The 22,629-nt window shown below is 50.8% G+C and overlaps 6 protein-coding genes across 6 annotated transcripts; 3 read left to right on the top strand and 3 right to left on the bottom strand.

The window, feature by feature from the left end:
* Nucleotides 1-2,291: 2,291 nt before the first annotated feature.
* On the top strand, nucleotides 2,292-4,136 carry VTN77DRAFT_6097 (uncharacterized protein; the record flags this gene model as incomplete). Its single annotated transcript, XM_069422337.1, has 3 exons — nucleotides 2,292-2,915; nucleotides 2,972-3,243; nucleotides 3,314-4,136. 3 exons carry the CDS (start codon nucleotides 2,292-2,294, stop codon nucleotides 4,134-4,136), a joined length of 1,719 nt encoding a protein of 572 aa, XP_069276352.1.
* A 538-nt stretch (nucleotides 4,137-4,674) lies between these two features.
* Nucleotides 4,675-5,389, bottom strand: VTN77DRAFT_6096 (uncharacterized protein; the record flags this gene model as incomplete). The annotated part of the gene is made up of 2 exons (XM_069422336.1): nucleotides 4,675-5,265; nucleotides 5,324-5,389. The coding sequence occupies 2 exons, from the start codon at nucleotides 5,387-5,389 to the stop codon at nucleotides 4,675-4,677; spliced, it is 657 nt and encodes a 218-aa protein (XP_069276351.1).
* Nucleotides 5,390-7,029: 1,640 nt separating this feature from the next.
* On the top strand, nucleotides 7,030-11,105 carry VTN77DRAFT_6095 (uncharacterized protein; the record flags this gene model as incomplete). Its single annotated transcript, XM_069422335.1, has 4 exons — nucleotides 7,030-7,698; nucleotides 7,754-9,154; nucleotides 9,224-9,907; nucleotides 10,392-11,105. The coding sequence occupies 4 exons, from the start codon at nucleotides 7,030-7,032 to the stop codon at nucleotides 11,103-11,105; spliced, it is 3,468 nt and encodes a 1,155-aa protein (XP_069276350.1).
* An 828-nt stretch (nucleotides 11,106-11,933) lies between these two features.
* VTN77DRAFT_6094 (uncharacterized protein) lies at nucleotides 11,934-14,825 on the top strand (the record flags this gene model as incomplete). Its single annotated transcript, XM_069422334.1, has 4 exons — nucleotides 11,934-11,980; nucleotides 12,359-12,937; nucleotides 12,995-13,254; nucleotides 13,348-14,825. 4 exons carry the CDS (start codon nucleotides 11,934-11,936, stop codon nucleotides 14,823-14,825), a joined length of 2,364 nt encoding a protein of 787 aa, XP_069276349.1.
* Nucleotides 14,826-15,851: 1,026 nt separating this feature from the next.
* On the bottom strand, nucleotides 15,852-17,031 carry VTN77DRAFT_6093 (uncharacterized protein; the record flags this gene model as incomplete). The annotated part of the gene is made up of 4 exons (XM_069422333.1): nucleotides 15,852-16,508; nucleotides 16,570-16,656; nucleotides 16,721-16,863; nucleotides 16,941-17,031. The coding sequence occupies 4 exons, from the start codon at nucleotides 17,029-17,031 to the stop codon at nucleotides 15,852-15,854; spliced, it is 978 nt and encodes a 325-aa protein (XP_069276348.1).
* A 740-nt stretch (nucleotides 17,032-17,771) lies between these two features.
* Nucleotides 17,772-22,149, bottom strand: VTN77DRAFT_6092 (uncharacterized protein; the record flags this gene model as incomplete). Its single annotated transcript, XM_069422332.1, has 7 exons — nucleotides 17,772-18,284; nucleotides 18,338-18,588; nucleotides 18,653-18,899; nucleotides 18,952-19,395; nucleotides 19,449-21,725; nucleotides 21,788-21,976; nucleotides 22,069-22,149. 7 exons carry the CDS (start codon nucleotides 22,147-22,149, stop codon nucleotides 17,772-17,774), a joined length of 4,002 nt encoding a protein of 1,333 aa, XP_069276347.1.
* Nucleotides 22,150-22,629: the final 480 nt, after the last annotated feature.

Here is a 22,629-nt window from a genome sequence, read left to right as displayed (position 1 = left end):
TGCGGGCTAAGCCCATATTGCTGACTCAGCTTCGCTCTCGTTTTCTGATTGGTCCATTTGTTGTTCATCACATGACTTCTGTTGATATAACTCGCGTGCCTTTCTCTCTCTTCCTTCCTTTCTTCCTTCCCCAGCGAATCCTTTTTATGAGCTCCTAGTTTCTAGACAGCAAGGCTTTGGCCCTTGACAATCACATAAATTAGGACAATAATAATCCAGCCTCAGGGGTGAGTGAAATACGGTGTTCCAGGTAATAACAGTACGGAGTAAGAGAGTGGTAATTTGACCACTGATCCTCTGATTTCCTGGCTGGGAAGGTGTATAGTAGAGGTCAGCGTTGGCAATTGACATTTGCTAAGGCCTACGAGGTATCTATCGGAGGCATCGACGGTACCTAGGTATCTGCCGTAGTGAGTCACGCCGAAGGGTGAATGAGGTCATTACCAGTACTTCGAGTACCAACAGCTCCTACTGGCATAGGTCTTGCAATGCGTCCATGGATCTATCCCAGGCAGCACCGGCTTCTTAAGTACTAGTATAACTAGGCAGGTGACCAGAAATGCTTCATATATATTTTCATTCATTGTCTTTTTGTTTGTCCTCTCTTTCTCTCTCAATTCACGATGACCATACTCACCATCTACCAACGAAGTCTCTTCTGCCTTGAGCTCAACTGACATACTTCTCAATAACGTCCTCATTTTGACAATATACCCAGGGGACAAGAATCCTTCATCTGCTCAGCGCAAAGTGCGTCATTATCAATTTTCTCATCCCATTGAAAATGATAAATAACAATACCTTGCAGAAAAAGCAAACCAATCCGACAGTTTTCTAACGCTGAAGAAGGAAATCGATCGCTATGTTTCCGGGCTCTCTTCTTTGGGAGCTGAAAGATCTCCGTCGGGGCCTAACCTTACTCCAGTGGTGCTTTGTTGCTACAAGTGTTGCCCATTTATATGCTATTAGGGGACATGATAAAGAACTCGATCGCTTGTCACTCCGTTTACAAGAGGCTAGGTTGAAGAGCATAGACGCAGAGTTGCAGAGCGAGATGCAGAGCTGAAGAGCCAAGATGCAGAGTTGAAGAACCGACAAGCAGAGCTGAAAAGCCTACACCAGAAAGCGGAGTTGCCAGAGGATAGCAGACCGCCGAACTCTATCGTTCGAATGATACCTTTTTCAAGCTGGTTCTGGAGGAGCAACTAACTCGCTGACTGGCACGTTCGATTCAACTCTCTATCTGGTGGTACTCAAACTGATGGGCATATAGCTACTAGGCAAGTAGCTGACAGAGTAGCAGAGGAAGTAGCCGTCAAAATGATGATCCCGAAAGGATGTATTTGAATCCACAAGAGTATATCCAGATTTGTCTGATTTCGATGGAGAGGTTCCTAGACTAGAGTCTAGTTCTGTTCACCACCCATAATTCCCCTTTTTCGGAGACGGGGTTGTCGAGAGTCGAGTGGAGGTATATCTTTTTTTTAAGGATCCTAGCCAAAGGCCTAGTTCTGATCTTCCTTATTCGTAGAATATGGAGCCTGGAAATGAGAATGCTGGCTCCTGGGAGCCGAGAGTTTGCAGAATTCAGTAAACATGGAGAACCTGCCTAGGTAGAGGAAGTGCGTGGAATCACTGTTGTGTTGTTATTGAAGGGGTATCAGATCAGGTTATTAGGAATTTGTGAATGTGCGTCAGAAGATGTAGTATGATGGATTGTAGAAGCTTAAAAGGTCTAGAAGGTACCTACTTAGGTAACTACCATAGATAGCAGCAGCTAGATGGAGGCGCTAACGTGGCCAGTTAGCAAGATAAAGTCCCAAATGAGCTTCCCGTTGGACAGCTGGACTATTAGTTCAGAGGCTACTGTAAGGCTAACTTTATTGTATTGGGGGATCAGTGATCGTCCATCTCGCTCAGCCTTCGACTTCATGAACCCTCTCGATGATGATGCCAATGCTAGTGAGAATAATGAGAATGACGCCAGATGAAATGGGCGGGAAAAGAAGAGCTTCCCCGGAAGCGGGTCGGATGTCGGGCAGGCTCGGGAGAGCCCCCCGCAAGGTCCTCCGTACTCCGTCACGTCTGAGCGTCTGGCTGACGTTAGATCCCGGTGTCGGCGAATCGAGTGAGCGGAATATATAATCAACATTGTACGACATCAGATCTCCCCGAGATTAGGCAGCACCAGATAAATGGGTAATTAGTTATTACAATTCACTTGCCTCCTCTCTCTTTCTTCGGATGTTTGCTTCGACTTTGTGTATCTCTCGCGTGTCTTCTGTTTCGCCATGAACCAGACGTCCCGGACGGATGATACTCTCCACCATCCGGGGTGGAACCAGAATCCCCCGCCGCTGAATGCAGATGAAACGACGAGGCAGGATCTGAATGGAATTGCCAACGCTCGAGAGCAGCGGGATCATACGCTGCAGGTCACAGGCCCGGGAGATGGCTCGTTGCAATCGGGTATCTTGCCTGTTCCCCATGACAGCAGCGATCTTCCTGCGAGCAAAGAAGGGTCGACCGGGCTGGTTCTGGCTGCATCTGCAGCCGACCAGCCCCCAGACCGGAGCAAGGCGCTCACCATCCAATGTTCAGTCCCCCGGGCTCTTCAACCGCTCGTCAAATTCGCCGCCTTCGTTGGGCCGGGCTTTCTGGTTGCCGTGGCGTATATTGACCCGGGCAACTATGCCACCGATGTCGCGGCCGGAGCGCAGAGTAGATATGCTCTTCTCTTCGTAGTGTTCTTGTCCAATCTCTTTGCCATTTTTCTGCAGTCGTTGTGTATCAAATTGGGGAGTGTGACTGGTCTCAGTCTGGCGGAGAACTGCAGACTCCATCTCCCGAGGTGGTTGGTCGTCATCCTCTACCTCTTTGCCGAATCTGCCATCGTCGCGACGGACATTTCAGAGGTATTACGAGCTCTTTTCTTCCTGCTTTCCAGATGCAACCACTGACATTGACGCAGGTGATTGGCTCGGCGATTGCATTGAATCTTCTCCTGAAAATCCCTCTGGTTTGGGGCTGTATCATCACCCTGGCGGATGTGCTCTTCATGCTGCTCTTCTACAGGCCCAATGGCTCTATGTGGGGGCTTCGCGCATTTGAATTTTTCGTCATGGCTTTGGTCCTCGGCGTGGTCATCTGCTTCTGCATTCAGCTGTCTCTGATCAAATATGAGTCTGTAGGAGTGGTGTTTCGAGGATATCTTCCTTCTGCGGCAGTGGTTCAAGGAGGCGGGTAAGCAAATTTCTGACAAATCTTTTTTTTCCTTTTATAAAAGGGGGATTTTCTGATGCATTCCTGCTAGCCTTTATCAAAGCTGTGGCATCTTGGGTGCAACGGTGATGCCCCATTCTCTCTTCCTGGGGAGTGGTACAGTCCAACCGCGTCTCAAAGAATTCGATGTCAATCAAGGTTACGTCGAGGACCCTACATCTCTTACCGACAACGGAGAAGATTCATCGTACCGCCCTTCTATTCATGCCATTCGCGGCTGCTTGAAATACTCCATCATTGAGTTGACGTTGTCGCTATTTACATTCGCGCTGTTTGTGAACAGTGCCATCCTCATCGTCGCGGCGGCTGCTCTATACGGCACTCCGGGAGCTGCAGATGCCGATCTGTTCGGGATCTACAATCTCCTCTCGAACTCGATCTCACCGGCAGCAGGCACGATATTTGCCCTGGCGCTGCTCCTGTCCGGCCTGTCCGCGGGAATCGTTTGCACGATCGCCGGGCAGATCGTCAGCGAGGGCATGATCCAGTGGACGCTGAAGCCGTGGATCCGGCGCCTCCTCACTCGTTCCATCAGTATCATCCCCAGCGTCATCATCGCCGCCGCCGTGGGCAAGGACGGGTTGAACACCGCCTTGACGGCGTCCCAGGTCGTCCTGAGTGTCATCCTGCCGTTTGTCATCGCACCCCTCGTCTACTTCACCTGCCGGAACCGATACATGACGGTGCAGGTGGGCGGCCGCTGCGGCGAAGTCGGAGAGGAGGAGGGCCCCCAGCCCGAGACCGTCAAGATGCGGAACAGTTGGCCTGTGTCGGTTTTGGCGGTGCTCGTTTGGATTGCCATCACCGTGCTGAACGTCGCGCTTTTGGTCTTGGTTGGTCTTGGAGATGCTTGATCGTTGGACTTGATCAAAAAGACGAAAAAGTCCCCTAGAATATTGATGCATTGTCAATCGGCAGGTGTGACATCTATAAGAATCGGCTCTCGGGCCGAATCCTGCTCCGTTACAGAGGATATATATAGGAATCGAATCACCGGAAACAGCCGTGATGGGCAGACAGGTCGAAGAAAAAAAAGAGAGAGAGAGAGAGAGAGAGTGTGTGTGTGTGTGAGGAGATTTTCTCTATATAAACTGGCAGACACTGCTGCAAGATATTCATCATCATCTTACCTTCATTATTTAATAAGCTGTTTCTCACCTAGTTGAATGCAATCGAGACTTTCCCCATATATAGCTAGCAAATGTATTTACAAGAATAGTACAAAGCTGACCTGACGACTGTGAAAGACTCGTAAAAATCGGACGCGGGTCATGTCATGATGAGGAGGCCCTTAAATCGTTAAAAAGGATATTAAGAAAAAAAAGGAAACAACAAGATGACAATTCCCCAAGAACTCCACACAGTTCATGATATCTTTCTTGGAAGGGATTTCTATCCAACACCACCGGCCGCTTCTTTGACCTTGTCTTTGCCTTGTTCGGGAGGTTCGTCAATGAACGTGGGTGGCGCGACTTCGTCCTGCATAAAGCTGGGTATTGCTTCTTCGCCCATCTGGCTCTCAAACATGGTCTCTTCGCCGAGCGCTTCCAGCTCGGCATCCAGCTCTGCTTCATCAACATCTTCGGGAATGTCATATGCCCGGGAGATGGTTTCGTTAATCTCATTCCCGATCTCCATCAGGTCCGCCATCTCGTCCTGCATGCGCTCGATCTTGTCGATGTCGATCTTGCCGTATTGCTTCTTGAGCGTCTTGGTCGTCGTCTTCATCGCGTCCACCGTCGTCATCACGTTCTTCAGATTGTCCTGCATCATCCCCGCTTGCTCCATGTTCCACGACTGCTGCGCCAGCTGCTCGCGCTGCGCTTCGTACTGCTTCCGTCGCTGTAGCACCTTGAGCGCCTTCTGTCGGAGAGCCGTTTTGCCGGGGCCATCTCGCATCTTCGACAATCGCGACTGGTAGGTGGCGAGCTCTGAGTTGAGAGCTGCGAGCTTCACGTCGATGCTAGCGATGCGATTGTCGACCTAGACACGCAGCCTTGTTAGAAGGCGGAGTTTCAAACACGAGGAAGGATAAACTTACATTGGCAATGGCGCTGTCGAGGGTAGGCTTTGGCGCCGTATTCTTCGTCCCAAAGAGCCGGTTCATTGTCGTCGGATGGCCCTTGGAGGGACCGGAAAGCGGGGTGTTTGCAGATCAGATACGACCTAGGCAACGGCGGAGATCAAGCGGTCAAACGCTGAATCGTTGCGAACGTGATAAAAGCATTGACAGAGATGGATGGCGCGTGTTTAGAGATGGCAGGTGTTCTGGTTCGGAATGAGATTCTAGACAAAACTCGTTGTTTTGCAAGGCAAACTGAGCTCTTGAAGAATGGCGCGGGGTGGCAGAACTCGACCTCTTATCTGGTGGGCATCCAGAGAGTAATGATGCTCAACGCAGCGACGTCAGATGGAGACCTTGCACGTGATCTGTGGCTGACACGGAGGCTGGGGTCTCACAGTACAATACAATACAGTAATACAGTACCTGATCAGGCAGCAGGAGCTCGCAGTATTACAAAACATTCTCGAGTTGAGCAGATCAGCATATCGAGTGAAGTCGTAGTGAAGAGATTAAGGACTGTCTGTCTGAATTGCTCAGTTGGCGGCCGGAGACGGCTCCCACGAGGGATGTTAGGTTGCATGTTAGTAGGGATGTTACTTATGTATGACTGATCTATGATCTGATCGGATCTGGAGGTATTGTGACGGTCAGTGTGCTGCTGGCAATTTGTATTGGATACCGCCGATAGCGCGCAAGAACGCAGGGCGTGGGTGGTACCAGGCACTTGGGCAAGGCGCTCGCCCTCACAGCCCAGCCAGGTCTCGTGCTACCTAGACCAGACCTAACCACCACAGAAACAGAAACACTATTCTCGTCTGACGTACTGTCATCCAAAGGGACGACGAGTCGACGACCCTGGACGACCCCGAGACTGGACTTGTCCTCCCTTTGGCTTTGGTGCTGCTGGCCCCTCTTGCTGGCGTGATCCCGCCAGCCCTCGCATTGTGCTTGGTGTGGTTGTTCCCCGCCTAGCAAACCCGCGAGTCCAGACGCAACCGCTCACGCCAACTCATCCATCGATCTCCCAGAGCCCACCCGCCTCTATTTCTGTCCCTCCTCCAGATCGATCGTGTCTCCACGACTGACCGACTGGAGTGGCGGTACTACCGGCTCTGGACTGGGGACGCACAGCATCACAGTGCTCCCACCTCATCTCAGTCCGGCCCATCCCGTCCCAGTCGTCGCGTATTTTCGACCCTTTCATCGTCACTCTCTTGGAGTCCGACGGTATGCTCCCCTTTCCTCTCATGCTGTCTCCGCCCCGCTCCATCGAGTTTTTTCTCTCGAAGATCGCATCGCAATCCTGCGAACCCAGAGGGTTCCGGATTAGCACTCCTAAACGACCCCCCTTCCCCCCCCCTCCCCCTTCGCTGAGCTTGCTGACTGTTTTGTGTGCTCTTCAGCGCGCGGTCGCTCGGACTGTGTTTCTATCTTCTCCTTTCCATCCTGCAACGATTGACGAAGATCATACGAAAAATTTCATTAGATAACGAGCGTTCGCTTCTGTACCACTATCTTCACATACGACACACTAGACTCCATATTGCATCTCATGCGCGCATAGATAGCGGTGTTACGATTTGTTTGCGGAAGACGAAAACAAAAAAACAACGACCGAGATACCCCAACCGTTTGTCCATGAATCTAATTTGTCGTCGGCTTTTGTCTCATAATAATTCAATATGTTCTGGCGTTTCGGGGGATACGCAAATATCTCCACCGTCGATACCCTCCTCGACAAGCCCGATGTCAGTCTCGAGGAGTTACTGGATGAGCCTGAGCTCATCCAGGAGCTCAAGCAGCATAATACGAGACTCATAGAGTATTTACGTGAGGACCATATTCTGAAACGATTGATGGACTATGTCATCGCCCCTCCCCTTGTGAATGAGGAGGAGGAGGATCAAGAAGATGATAAAGGCGGCACAGGTGAAAAGGACGCTGCTGCGAAAGAGGAGAAGCAGGTCAAACCCAGAGATGAGATCCTGGAGCCTGAGGACCTCGAGAAAGCGGAAAAACAGCGTCTGAAATATGCATATGTCGCTTGCGAAATCCTGTCCTCGGAGACCTGGTCGATCCTGGAGTCGATGATGGTCAACGAGGCTTATCTCCGCGACTTCTGGGAATTCCTGAGGCGGCCTGCCCCGCTGGATACGCTCCAAGCAGGTTATTTTACCAAAGTCAATGAGGTCTTGTTTGACAAGAAGACCGAGGAAATGCTGGAATTCTTCAAGTCCTTGCCGGGCATTGTCCCAGCGATCCTCCAGCATGTCGATAACCCCATGGTCATGGATTTGCTCTTGAAGATCATCAGCCTGGAGAAGGTCGAAGGCGGCCAGGGAATTGTGGACGTAAGTTGGCCTTCCATTCTGTGACGTCGTTGAACTGCACTAACGTCAACCGCAGTGGCTGAAGAACGAGAACCTTATCCCTATTCTTCTCTCGTACCTGTCTCCAGAGCATCCCGCTTCTGTGCAGACATCGGCCGGTGATTTTCTGAAAGCGATTATCACCATCTCGGCCAATGCTACGCAGAATGAGCAATCTTGCATTGGACCCAATAGCCTTACACGACAGTTGGTATCGGCTCCTTGCGTAGAGCAGCTCATCTCCTTCATGTTACAGGGGGGGAATGCTCTTACGGTCGGTGTGGGTATCGTAATTGAGGTTATTCGTAAGAATAATTCTGATTATGATCCCGAGAATGTGAATGGACCGGATTCTCCACCCAGCATTTACGACCCTATCTACCTGGGTACCCTTCTTCGACTGTTTGCCAAGCATATCCCCGATTTTATGGAGTTAATCCTCAGCCCCAAGCATACGGTGATCGAGGGAGGTCAGAAAAAACTTGTTGACAGGGGACAACTGAACTCAGCCTGGGGGACGAAAATTGAGCCTCTCGGCTTCGACAGGTTCAAGACCTGCGAACTCATGGCTGAACTCTTGCATTGCAGTAACATGGGCCTGTTGAATGAGGTAGGCAGTGAAGACTACATCAGACAACGGGACGCAGAACGTGAAAGATTGCAACAACAAGGCGCTTTTGATCCTCACAAGAAGGACGAATCCGGTATCGATTACAGTGATCCTGCCGTGGATTTTACCAACGGGTCTGCGTTGGATTCTCCGAGAGACCAGAGAGTACTCGAGGTGACCAACGCTGGCGAGGATGATGGCTTCGAGGATGTCGGGTCGTCCGGAGTTCTCGTCGACGGAATCAGGGATGATGAGAAGGCTGAAGAGACCAAAGAGACCGGGACGGAGCCACAAAACGTCTCCTCACCGACGTCCCAGCACGATACAAACAATGATCTTGTCGAGCCGCTCGCTACTCCTGAGGGATCTGCGCCGTCACAGCCTCAATCCGCCGATCCTGTATCTCCAACTGCTTGTGGTCTGACTGACAGAGTTAGTGAGATTAAGATAGATGCTGAAGAGGCGCCCCCCCACGAATCTCAACCAGAGCCCCAGGAATCTGCAGATAGTCAGCCGGACGGCTCGACCACGGGACAACAGCAGTCATCTGATCTTGACCATATTACATTGTCTCATCCAGAGGATACGCCAGCCTCGCAGACACAATCAGACCCTCAAACCTCGACCGCATCGGACCCCGCGAACCTACCGCCTTCCGAAGTTCCTCAACCGTCGGAACAAGGGCTACCTGAATCGGTTGCTCCTGGCATCGCTCGTCCTGACGACGAATTTGCCCCGCAAATTCAATATGATCTTAATGGCCAGCCTGTAGTAGGGGATTACTTGAAGATCATGTTTGTGGAAAACAAAGTTGTGCCTACGATTCTGGTAAGGATGCCCTCAATGACCATACTAAGTATGGGTATCTTTTGCTAACCAGTCTTTTCACTGCACTAGGGATTCTTCTTCCGGTTTCCTTGGAACAATTTCCTGCATAATGTAGTATATGATGTCGTTCAGCAAGTGTTTAACGGGCCCATGGATCGCGGATTCAATCGGTCGCTGGCCATAGACTTGTTCGAAACTGGGCGCATAACAGAGCAGATTGTCGAGGGTCAAAGACGTAGTGACGAGGCCCAGGCGAGCAAGAATATGAGGCTCGGGTACATGGGCCATCTTACACTCATATCGGAGGAGGTGGTCAAGTTTACCGAACGCCATCCTCCTGAGGTCCTCTCGCAGACGGTGATGGAGAAGGTTCTGCACCGAGACTGGATCGATTACGTTGAACGGACATTATCAGAGACCCGGGAGCGAGACAACGCGATTCTGGGTGGTGTGCGCCCTGACATTATCGGTCATCGTCAAGCCGTCCTCAACGCCGTGGGCGCGCAAGGCTTCACCGGGTCGGCAGCTCTCGCAGACGCAGGGTTGAATGGGGGTGCCGGATCGAGCTTCGAAGGCTTCGATACGATGCACCAGGGGAGTGCCTCCGGCGGAGCCTTTGGCTTGGGTGGCAGCAGCTCCCTGCTTAGTGGTTTTGGAAGCTCCAGTGATGACGAGGACGAGGAGATGGAGGATCAGGATGATGAGGAGGGCAAGGGCACGACCGAAACCGCCGCGGAAGGTGGTTCAGAGAATGTGGGTGACAATCTTTTCACAGATGTTGAAATGGACGAGTCATGACAGTCGGCGTTCGATTTGAGGTGGTTGCTTCAGCGAGCAGAGTCAACTTGGGCAGGGTTGGTGCATGATGACGACTGGGAGTCTCGGGGGAGGTCGGAGAGGGCCTTTGCATAGGCTTTACAAGATGTGTATGAAGGCAGTCAGGACTCTCTTGCAGCTCCTTGAGATCGTGTCGCATCTTCTTTGGGCCATGTTTTCCCTACTAGCTATCTCGGTAGACCATTCGTCCGGATGCCGGTCGGAAGTCTGCCCAATCCTTGCCCGATTGAATCGGCCTGTGCTTGCAGACTAGAGCTGTGGGATAAGCTGCCACCCAACGAACGAGCAGACTAGCTGGCATTCCACCCCGGATTGTTCTGAATTATGCACCTTCGTTAATGCACTCTTTCTGTCATTGGCTATTTTCAGTATTGTGACGGCATTGCTGACATCTCTATAGGCATCTGGCTCCACGACTCAACCGATCCCAATACTGGCCCCGCCTCCCGCCCCTCTAAACAACACCGGTCCGTCTCGAGCTCGTCGCCAGCTGGCTGCCCGCCTGGCTTTGCACAAACAGCAGGCTGCGGACGCGGCGGCGAACGCTGACGACTCTTCTTCAGACTCGGAGATGAACTCGACGGGTAGCGGGGACGACCAGTGGCAGTCAAATCCGTTTGTCATCGCCGGGCTTGAAGACGACCCCAACTCTTCGCATGGCTTTTCTTCTAGCGATTTTCCAGCGTTCGACCGGGACGACACGCTATCGTCGCCTACCTTCCCGCGCACGGGGTTCACGCCACCAGGGTCGCCCTCGACGAATTCGTCTGACGAGGCCGTCGACGAGACCACGGAAGCTGTCAGACGCAAAGTGCGGATTCCTCTGGAAGTCGACGATGATGACGACGAGATGGGTGAAATGGTGGGTCCCAGCAGTGGAACGGACCTGATGGACTCGGATGAGGAGGAAGAGGCTATCATTAATGAGTCTCTGGGATACTCCAGCTTTTTTGGACCTAGCCGGTATGGCGGGTTTGGCCGATCCTATTCCAAGGATGAGAGCGGCCGTTCGCTTTTCGAGGACGACGCAGATGAGCACGATAGCAGTGATGGCGAAGATGACGGATTGGTTGAAATCCTGGTTCCCGGAAGAAAGGCGTCCGGCTCGAGTTAGTTTGCGACCTTGCAGATTAATAACCAGCCTGTACATCACATCATTCTGTGGATCCTGTCCTGTTCATGATGAAGGAGGAGGTCTCCGTGTTCTGAATATTCAATTCACGTCTTGTCTTGCATGTCTGTCTATGTTTGTTTCTGGGAATTGTGGCGGCGATGACATTGACATTCGGCCGGATATGTGCGGATTATATATATCCATGTCGAGTTGGTTTGGGCATTTCGTTGATATACCTCATGTACATTAGCTGTATGCATGCAATTCACTGTTTCAGCTGTTGGATTTTACAGTACACCTGCCATGAAATGTCCTTGGCTCTCAGTAAGGACGTGCTAGATAGGACTGGTTTTGACCGAGATATCTGGGTGACATTTATTTGAGCCCTTAGAAGGCTGCTGATGAAGACTTCGAGAATAGTTACGTACCCTCCTGGATCTTAACAAACCTTGGAAGCTAGGTATATAGAAACGTCCGCACCCATATTAGTCTTCCTGTCGTGGTAGGCGCCTTTCCGCCACAAGCGGCCCGTCCGCTCTCCGTTCCAACATTCTCCCCGCACTACTATCGAAAAAAGGAAAAAGGAAAAAAGTGTGCACGAGACAATCAATCGATCGACCGATTATTGAGCGATACGCCCAAGACGCTGGAACAACGTCGATCGAACCAGTTCGCAATGATGGCTTAGACTATTGGACAGTCAGACAGACCCCGACACAGCGCAGACAGTTCATTCCAGAGTTTCTTCAGTCAGGTCAGCGGCAACCTCAATTGAGGGGCAAAATTCCCTTCTTCTGCAAAGCGTACTGTAAATACTAAAAAAGAAAGATGGAAGCGACGCCAGAGTCGCTGTCGCTGTCACAGCAGCAGGAGGGGTAGGTGACTTCGATTTTTTTTTCTTTTCTAAAGGGGTTTGCATATTTTCGTTGTGGTCTTTTATTTTATGTCTATATCAGCGGACATACCTAGCTAGGTAGCTTCTTTTTGAGGCAGGTAGCGGTACAGGACAAACTGGACTGTATGTATTATTTGTTTCGTTTCATTGCCAATCAATCGATCGATCAATTTGCATGGTGCTACCTAGGGATTTGTTTTATTTGACCTTGATCGAATATTGCTTTTATACTTCATATCTCCCGGTTCTATTCTATTTTATTCGTCTTTGCATTTTCCCCCCTCCTCCTCCGTCTTTCTTTTTTTCTTCTTTTTCTCTTCTTTTGCCTCCTTCACACTCTTGCTTACCTCTCACCCAGATACTCTGAAGATCCCCTCAGCGCCCATATCGCTCTTCAAGAATGGGTTACTCAACATGGGGGCCGACTTGACGAGCACGTCCAATTCGCCAGGGACGACAAACGCGGAGTGCACCTCCAAGTGAAGCCAGAATGGACCTCTGGCCTGCCGCGCGCCTCCTGCGTGATCAAGACTCCGCTGGCACTGACCATGTCCTACTTTGACGCTATCGATTACCGTCCTCCTCCGTCCACTACCGGTGCTGTAGGAGATGATTTTCCATTCTTCTCTTCCCGTGGGGTCGTCTTTCCGCGCCATTTCATCGACAACGTCGGGCCGGAAGAGACGATGGCGTTCTTTCTCATGGGTCAGTATCTGAGAGGATCGGATGGGTTCTGGTATCCGTATATTCGAACGCTGCCTCGGCCGGACGAGCTGACGACGCCGTTGTACTATGACGACGAGGACCTGGTGTGGTTGAAGATGACCAGTCTGGCTGCAGCTCGCGAGCGGAGGTTGCATGTCTGGAGGACCAACTACGAGAGTGGGTTCAAAGCGTTGAAGGAGTCGGGGTTTGAGGATGCAGAGCGGTATTCTTGGTAGGATAAGTTCCTCTCAAATCTGTTGACTAGGTGGTAACCTTAGTTGACTCTTAGGGAACTGTATCTGTGGGCATCGACCATTATCGCATCTCGTGCATTTACTGCCAAAGTGCTTGCTGGCATCATCCCCCTGCCGGAGCTCCCTGAAGACAGAATATCAGTTCTTCTGCCTCTGATAGACGCCACGAACCACCGACCTCTGGCCAAGGTAGAATGGCAAGCGGGAAACGAGAGCATCGGTCTTGCTGTGATGGAAGATGTCGGGCCGGGTCAGGAAGTCGGAAATAACTATGGGCCACGAAACAACGAGCAGTGTAAGTGATATTCATTTATATCTACTATCTTGACTTGTCTCGATGATCGATCGAGCTCCACGTTTTCATTTAATTTTGACTCGGGAGCTGTAGTGATGATGAACTACGGCTTTTGCATCCCCGAGAACCCTTGCGAATATCGTGTCGTCAGCTTGAGAACACCACCCGGCAGTCCGTTAAGCATGGCAAAAGCAAGATATGAGGCGGAGTTTGCGACTGCAAACGGCAACAACAAGGCAACAGAAGACAAAGACACCGAGAAATACTACGTCTTTTCAGTCTCCTATCCCCTGGTCGACCCCACCGCCCCTCTCGAGTTCTCGATCTTCTCTCCTGACCTGCTGCGGGCGGTATCTGTCATCGCAGCGAATGAGAGGGAACTGGAAACGCTAGAAATCACGCGCGACGACGGCTTTCACATCCCGCTAGACACCTACGGAAACTCTCGCAATCTGCTGGCGTCGTTGAACCAGATCCTTCTCGAGCTGATGACGCATATTCAGAAACTCCAGCTGTCGGGTCGCGACCTGCCGTCGTCGCCGAAGAACCTAAAGCAGCTCTACGCGAAGATGTATCGAGATAGCCAGATCCAGCTGTCCAAGACGGCGATCCTTTTTGCGTATTGGACACTCAGTCTTTCGAGGAGACAAAGGACGGGGGAGGAATCCTCTGTCGGAACGCGGGAAGAAAAGGAGAGTCTTGTTGACTTATTCTTGAGTCGGATAACATCAACAGGAACGTTTACGCCCGAGACAATAGACCAGATCCGATCGAAGATTCTGGGTCAGGAATCCCTTCTGACTAAAACTCAAGGTAAAGAGAAACAACAACTACAACTACAGGGTGAGCTATTCCAATTCGGCGAGCTGTTCAGCCTCCTCCCAATGGAGATGCAGCAGCCTGCAGAGAAGTGTCTACGGACAATCATGTCTGAAGCCAGACGCGTTATTATTATCAACGACAGTTCCCCCAGCAAGGAAGGAAAAGACGATGATGATGAAGAGGAGGACGAGGAAGGCAACGGACCGCACAGCATCCTCGAATTCGCGACATTCATCTGCTTCCTCATCGCCGCTCACCGAAAATACAACAAGAACAACAACAATAAGAGCAGCTTATCACCCCGCCTGACGAAATGGTGCCATTTCCTTCTGGAGACATACCCCCCTCCGCCCGCCGACGTCACCTGGGTTCTTCCCGATGAAGACGACGAGGCTTTCCTACAGGCTTTTGACCAGGTAGTCGAGAATCAGCAGGACCAGGATTCGAACCCCTCGAACAGGCTCTTCTCCACCATCGCTCATCTCGTTGGTGACGCGCCTGGCTATACCCAGAAGGATAAAGACGAGGATAAGGAGGAGGGAGCAGACTGGTGGCTCTCCCCAAACTGGCTACGCTGGGCATGGCTAGTCCTCGAGCAAGAGACGGTAATGAACATGGTGGACGATCCGGTGGGGTATCTCGTCAGTCTGGAGAAATCCTTGGATGGAGATGCAGTCAATTCCGAAGGAGGGAAGCAGGTTACGACGGGCTTTTCGACGAGGAATTTCTTGTATATCCCTCAGGAGTAGTCAGCAGCAGCAGCAGCAACAGCAGCAGTAGTAAAGTTATTTTCCAGAAAGCAGACTTTTGTCGACGAAGACGACGAAAACGATTGAATTTTGACTAGAGCTAGAACTAGAACTCATATTTGTCATTGACATGAAGAAAATAACGATTATTAGGAAAAAGATCAAGAAGATGAGATCAGAAAAAAAAAAAACAGGCTGATTTTTATACAAGGCAGAGTCTGGAAACTGCAAGTAAATTATGTGCAGTACCTAGTTATCGACGTGTACCTATTGTCAGGTTCACGAGGTACATAGACAGTTGATTGGTCTACTACCTAACTACCAAGGTGTCTGGATGGAAGACGACTGGATTGCCAGATCGGGCAACTTCCGCTCCGTGCAGGTGCAGGTGCCCAGTTACCTAGTAGATAGAAGGGACCCAGCTGCGCCGCCTGATTGCAATCGTTTGTTTTACTATATTATCAGTGTAAAGGAAAAGTGCTCGTCGCATTCACTGTGTTAGCTATAATTCTAGAACTGGAAAGATCTCCGCGTCTTGGATGTCACCAATTTAATGCGTCAGGATCGGCACTTATCTGCTGTAGATTATGGATAGGCATATCAAGTTATCAACTTTTATCAGTGACGAGTGTCAAACATCAAAATTGGAGCATGTTACTGTGACACGTTTGAGCATGCTCTTGGTAATTACTCTGTGATATGTAGGAGTTCTCTCCAATCCTATGGAGTAGGTAATTACTGTATGTGCTCCGTACAACTAAGCTGTCTTAGCTGCATCATGCATGTTGGGTATTGTTCCCCCTCTGGACAATTTTTCTGGCTTATTAATAGTCCTGTTGTTCTAGATCGTTCTGGCGGATTGAAACTGATCACCTGGATGAGATCTATTAAATATAATTTAGCAAAGTACATACTAACAATAACAACTGGACGAACTAGATTAAATTAAACATCGCGGCAACCCTGATGCAGGAGGATTAATTACTAACCACCTAGTTAATATTAACTAAACCCATTGTTAACTTGTCACGCCTTCCAGCCCACCACCTGGGCTATCCGCTTCACCACATAAACAAGCCCAAGCAGGACAGGGACTTCGATGAGCGGTCCCACCGTAGACGCCAGAGCCTGGTTGCTGTTCGCGCCAAACGTCGCGACCGCCACAGCGATGGCCAGTTCGAAGTTATTGCTCGCAGCCGTGAAGCTCTGCGCCGCGGCCAATTTGTACCCAAATCCCAGGCGATAGGTCACCAGGAGGGTGGCAAAGAAGACGACCATGAAGTAGACGATCAGCGGTGCGGCGACCCGCACGACGGACACGATCTGATGGACCACCTGTCGGCCCTGCGAGGCGAACAAGACGAGAATGGTGAAGAGCAGGCCGATGAGCGACCAGGGGCTGATCCACGGGATAAAGACGCGATCATACCATCGCGGACCGACGACGGAGCGGATCGAAAAGCGAGTCAGGATCGCAGCGCCCATGGGGATGCCCAGGAAGACGGCGACGCTCTTTGCGGCCGTCGGATAGGACAGCGCGACTTGATTGTGGGAGTGGCTGATGATCTTGATGAACAGGACTGCGAGGGGCGCGAACAACACCATTTGAAGCAGTGCGTTGATGGCCACTAATATCGCGCAGTATTCGTTGTCGCCGCCGGCGAGATTGGTCCAGATGAGAACCTTGATACCAGTAAGGTAAGCGAAATGGCTTTCACGGACGACAGTACAGGAGATCACATACCATGGCGATGCATCGCGCTAAGCCGACGAGAATGAGACCTTCTCGCAAGTCCGGCTGATCAGGCAAGAAGGCCCAAGCCAAACCCATCTTTTAACAAAAATCAGCAGGAGAGCGTCATATACAGCGTGAACAGAAGAGAAGGATATTTTACCATGAGAAACGGCGCTACAATCCAATTGACAAAGACGCTAAAAGCAATCTGGATCCAAATCTCCCGAGTCCGAAACACACGGTGCAGAGACTCGAATCGCACCTTGCAGAGGATCGGGTACATCATGACGAGCAATCCAATCGCTTTATGGAGAGTTAGCAGGAGTTATCGAAATGAAATTCCCACTTCGGGCTGTCTGCTGTCTTGATGGACTACACACCGATTGGAATCGAGACACCAACAAAAGTCCCCCGTTGCAAGGCCGGTCCAGTATTGGGCACAAAGTTTCCTAGAATGATGCCCACTGCCATGGCTAGGAAGATCCATACTGCCAGGAAGCGATCTAGGATACCCAAACTCTTGAATGCTGACTGCCCCGTAGTAGTAGTACATGTACATGTATTGTTCAACTGGGCATTATTATCGTTCGGCTGTTTCTGCTGGTTCTCGAGATCAGGTAATCCATGGTCCTTCGTATTGATTATATCTGCATCCTGCGAGGCAGTGCCCATGATTGATTGATATAGGATAGGAGGATATTTTGACTTGAATGTTGCGAAGTTTCGTCAGTAAACAGATTGAAGTGCTGGCTCCCACACAGCTAACGGAGACAGCTAACGGAGAAGAAATAAAATCAGGACTGAATTCCCTTTATCATTGTTATGATCAGGGAAAAGAAGAGAAAAGAAGATATGCCAGTCTTATACCTAGAGAATCAATCTGTCTGTCTATCAGAAAGAAGGTTGAAGTAGTGCTGCTTGTCGATGATTGGCTGGACTGAAGAGGTATGACTGGTTCCATGCATTCTGAATGGCTGGATTGGACGGGGCCCCACTATCGCCGTTTCACTGCATTTGACCAATCACATTCGAGCAGTGACATTCATCTTCATCCATCCCTAGGTAGGATAACATGACCTCTTAAGGTAATTGCTGAATTCAGAAATGTTATATACTGTACAGTACATAAAGACAGGGCCTATCCCATAAATGCAACAAGGTTCTACGGCCTAAACAATACACAACTCGTCCTAAACGCCTCTCATAATGCATTAAAATCCAAAACTGTCTAGCAGTGAGTTTGCATCGGGCTCTTCAAAGGTCGTCGGTTGGGGTTTTGTCGGCTTTTGCGCTGCTCCAGGGCTCTTGATATTATTATCCTTTGGCAGCTCCGGACTGCGGACCGGCATGTCGGCGATAACAAGGCTGCTGCGCCGTCTGAGCAGCTTGCGATACTCCGTCGCGTCCTCGTCTAGCCGAGTGGGCATCCGGTAGGCTGACGGCGACGGCGCACGAAGGAATTCCCAATGGCACACAAGATCAAGTGCCAGCAGATCGCAACCCATTCGGTCGTACAGTCTTGCGTTGCGGAGGACAAAGTTCCATTCCGCGATGGGCGGGATCTGTGTAGCGCCTTTTAGAGTCTGCAATGACTTTTCGCGTATCTGCTTGTAGAGAACGACCAACGCAGGGTCGTTCGAGAGGTAGGATTTTGCTTGTAGTGAGATCATCCCCGGACTTCCAGGAGACGCAGGAGTCGGCGGGATCAAAGATTCGATAGGTGACTGGAAGCAATCGTCAGTCATCTGCTGGATCCAACCTGTCGACGCAAACTTACAATCAAAGAACGCACCGCCATACCACGACGGTTAAGCATCCAGAATGCCCAGGATGCCATCCACCGATTACCCTCTGCAGCAGCTTCCACAAGCACCTTTTCTTCAAGTATTTCCTTCAGCGTCGGGCCATCATCGCCCTCATAAGCTCTCGTGATAGCAATTGCTAATTGGATATCACCCAGCTGATTTATGCAAACATTGACGGCATCACGCAAGTGGTCCGCCAGCAAAAAGAAAGTGGCAGCATATTCTGCCAAGATCTATTAGTGAAGCCCTTTCGCAAAAATACCAAAAAAAGACGGAGTGAAACCTACCGAATCGACGCTTCCCAAGCAACGCGTATGCATTTTTCAATGCTGCAGTCCTCCACCTCGGCTCTTGAAAGTTATTAGCTAAAAGGCGTTGAGTGGCAGCCTGTTCGCGATGCCAGTTTGCCATCCGCCACAATCCCTGTAGGACATTCTTCTTCCGCAGAGCTAAATAGTAGAGAGAACAGTCAACCGGATTCTTCTCCTCCGTCTTCGTGTATTCATTTCGAGCGACAACTTCCAGTTGCGCCCTCTGGTTCCCATTATCAGTCAGGTTCTTAACTTGGACAGAAGAGAAAACCTACCAGGGCTGTAAGATCCGATAACCACATGAAGATACCGCTCTCTCTTGCGGCCTTCCACGTCATCTTGCCATTGAATTGTCGGGAAACCAAGTCCGTCAGTATATCCTGGCTGCCGCTATGCAATGCCCACACAATTTCTCTCCACGAGACAGTGTCCTTGTTGGAAACTCCTTGGCTTCTTCGCAGCATATGCTGGCGAAAGAAAAGCAGGTAGCGGGCGGCATTATCATCCATCGAGCGTCGATGCTTCTCGACTGTGGCAACGCATTCTATCGTATTGGCCAGACGGAACTGCTCCTGGCTGGAGAGTTGAGGCAGTGTGACTCGCGTAAGATTCTCATTTAGAATGGCAGCGACATTCTCATCCAAGGTCTGCGACTCCTCATCCATGGAGAAATCCGCATATGAAGACCGCATCTCCTTCCACGTCGCTTTCTGCATGATCTGTAGAGATGGTCAGCAAAGTCAAGACGAGGGGAGGGGGAAGGTATCCTGACATCGGTCTCTCGATAGAAATCTTCGATAGGTATGCCAAGGAAAGTATCAAGCTCGTCACCCTCGGTGTAGAACTTGAGCTTCCTGTGCAGATTCATCAAGATGGAATGAACCAAGTTCGTCTTGCCGGATAGGATGCATTGGGCAAGGAATTGTGGGTGGTATACAGGCAGCGGTCCATTCAGTCGAGAGACGACCTCAAAGAGATCCACGACCGAACTGCCATGAGAGGGTATACGTAGCTCTGTAACAAGGCGGTTGCTAACTTCGATGTGTTTGTCATACACGAACAATTGGTTCCCCGCGCCAACAACCAGATTCCCATTGCTCAACCAGCAAGAGTCACCGATCGGGTGAGGCGTCAGGTCACGAATCCGTATCTCCCTAATCTGTGTCCAGGACGGACCAGAGTCGAGATAATCATAACGCAGTTGGGACAGCAAGATGACTTTATGAGGGAATCCGACTGCCAGAATCGATTGCTTGTCCGGGGTCGAGGTCCAATCAAGGTCGCGAATCATGTCATGGGGCGGAAACCGCTCCTCAAATTCCAGCTGAGCACCGCTCGTATCCCAAATGGTGAGGTGAGTGCGGTCTTGGTCGACAAGAGCAGCTTTGCGAATCGAGCTGCTGCTTGCGAGAGACGGATTCGCAATGCCGGTTTCGACGGTCGACGTCAACAACCAATCTAGTTTTCCCTCTTCCTTGTCGACTTTGGCAGCCCATGTGTGAATCGTTCCCTTGTGCGTGTAGGAAATGGCGATATCAGCGGCAAAGGCATCCAGAAAACTAGATGTCTTGACCTGTTGACCGGCAGGATCAACAGGCAGAATATAAGAGAGATCGTCTTCCAACCCCAGACTGAAGGTACAGAATTGACGCAAAAATGTGTCAGTTCCATTGGTGGTGGCCGCATGGTGCTTGCTAAAAGGCAGATGAATTTCCCAGGCGATACCTTTCATATCTGCTCCAATAGTGGCCACATATACCAAACTGTCGACAGGCTCTGCGGTGGGGATCTGCAAGACACAAAGTGGCTTGCCAGACAACACAAAATCACAAACCGCCAGCCTCTCAGCAGGGAAGGAGCGGATATCCCATAGAGATATGCTCTGGTGGTGGAGGTTCACGAGGAACTGCCCATCTCCAATCACACAGGTCCGATGGATATGTTCGTTAGATGAGATCGAGCTCTGGCGAACAAGAACGGATCCAGAACCCCGGGTCCTCTGTTTCCAGATCAGGGCATTGTTGTCGTCGGTTCGCGACACAAGAATATGTCCGCTTGCATTGCGGACAATCTTCTTGATTGGTTCCGTGTGACCCGACCAGACCCCCCGGGATGTCAACCGGTTCTTGCGCGGCGTTGGGTCGAAGAGCACATCTACTTGCGAGTCGAACCACTCTATGCGGCCATCGAAGTGGTGCACCAAGATTGTTAATGAGTCCTCCGACGTGGAGGCTCCAAACGAATAGAATTGTGCGTAATCCTCTTCAGGCGACGCGCCCGGCGCAAATGAGAAATGTAGGCCCTCAATATGGAGGATATTGAAGACATCTGTTGGAGACCTTGTTTTGGAACCAACGTTCTCGAGCGCCCACGCAGACATGTGACCCTGGCCGTCAACGATGACACAGATCTCAGGACTTTTATTCGCGACCTCCACGATATGTTCCAGAGCGAAATTATCCCTTTTGGTATTTCGTTGGACTGCCCGCTCGGTTGCAGCCGCAAAGTCTCGACTATCTATAATAAAACCATACCGACGGCCACCCTTCTCAGCCTGCGCAATGTCCCTTGGCTGGATCGATTTATCCATATCGATCTCTGCCCAGAGCTGCATGGCTGAAAGAGCCTGATGATCCGTGACGGTCCACACCCGGATCTTGTTATCCGCGCATATCGTATAGAGAACATTGTCCATCGATTGTTCGCGGTGAAACGGCCTTCGCCAGTGTATCCCGGTGACCGCAGTGGGATGACGAAGGTAGGAGACCTCGAACCGGACGTCGTCAGCACCGAAGGCCAGTCTCCGCCAAATCTTGACGAGCCGGTCATAGTGTCCGGTGGTGGCAACCAATTCCGCATCAGGGGAAAATTGCGCGAATTTGGCCGGGTTCGCCAGTTTTTTCTTCCATATAAGGCGAGGCGTGTCGTCGTTTAAGAACCACACGGCGAGACTGGAATTGGCGACAAGGAGCTCATCAGGGGAGCCCCACGACAGCGTGTTGATGGCCTCATTGTCGTCTTGCGCCCGAAAAGCGTGAGCCAGCGACCACTGTTTTCATCCTTTCCTGTTAGTCTCAGATGGCGACAACTACCGATGCGACGAGCTCGAACCTTCAACGTCTCTCCCTTAATCCCGTATGGATGGTACACGAATATATCTGGCCCCCCACTCACAGCAATCCGACCTGTTGTTTCATCAATAGCGATCGCTTCGAGGGTTTGAGTTTCGTCCACGTAGATCGTCTGCAGGAGCGTCTGCGCTCCACCGAGGATAACGATAGCATGGCCGGAGATGTATGCCTGCCGCATTGAACAAGCGCATCAGCGACTGGAGCTGTGGAAACTGCGCAATAATCATTCACTAAAGCAAGGAAGCAAAATCTCTTTCTTACCACAATCCGAAGACCATCCCACAGCGCGGTGCTGAGAGCCTGGAGCTTCGTTCGAGGCCTTCCCGGCAGTACCGCTCGCATAGGAACGGTGATCGTGTTCGGAGCCCACGGCGAAGCTGTCGGGGCCGCGTTACACCATTGCCAGAATCAGAAGAAATAAAGTATGCGGGGAAATGAAAGAAACGCGCAACGGTCGACCAGATGTATCAAGGACGATGCTGTGTTGGCCGGTTCCCGAGTTAGCTGTCCGTAATGGGTCGCGGGTTGACGACGTCAACGGGTCAAGTGCTGCAGCCGTGTGACCCCAAAATGTCAACCATACATACAACCCCTCCAATGACAATAAACAATGACAAACTACGACTCAAGTTTTACGCCTACAGAATAATGAAAAGGATTCATCTGAGCGGATATCTCCATAGCGAAACGAAGACACAATTATTCGAAGCTACGACAGTACCGTCAAGGTGATATAGATATATCGTCAGTATGTCCCTCCAATTCTGTACTTTCCTAATTCCAACCTAAGATACAAAGCAAAACACATAACAATAACACCAT

The sequence above is a fragment of the Rasamsonia byssochlamydoides genome (genome assembly GCF_041956645.1).
Source record: "Rasamsonia byssochlamydoides strain NRRL 3658 unplaced genomic scaffold VTN77scaffold_46, whole genome shotgun sequence".
Lineage (NCBI taxonomy): Eukaryota > Fungi > Ascomycota > Eurotiomycetes > Eurotiales > Trichocomaceae > Rasamsonia > Rasamsonia byssochlamydoides.
Note: the sequence above shows the minus strand (reverse complement) of the source record. Positions and strands in the feature narration are given on the sequence as shown.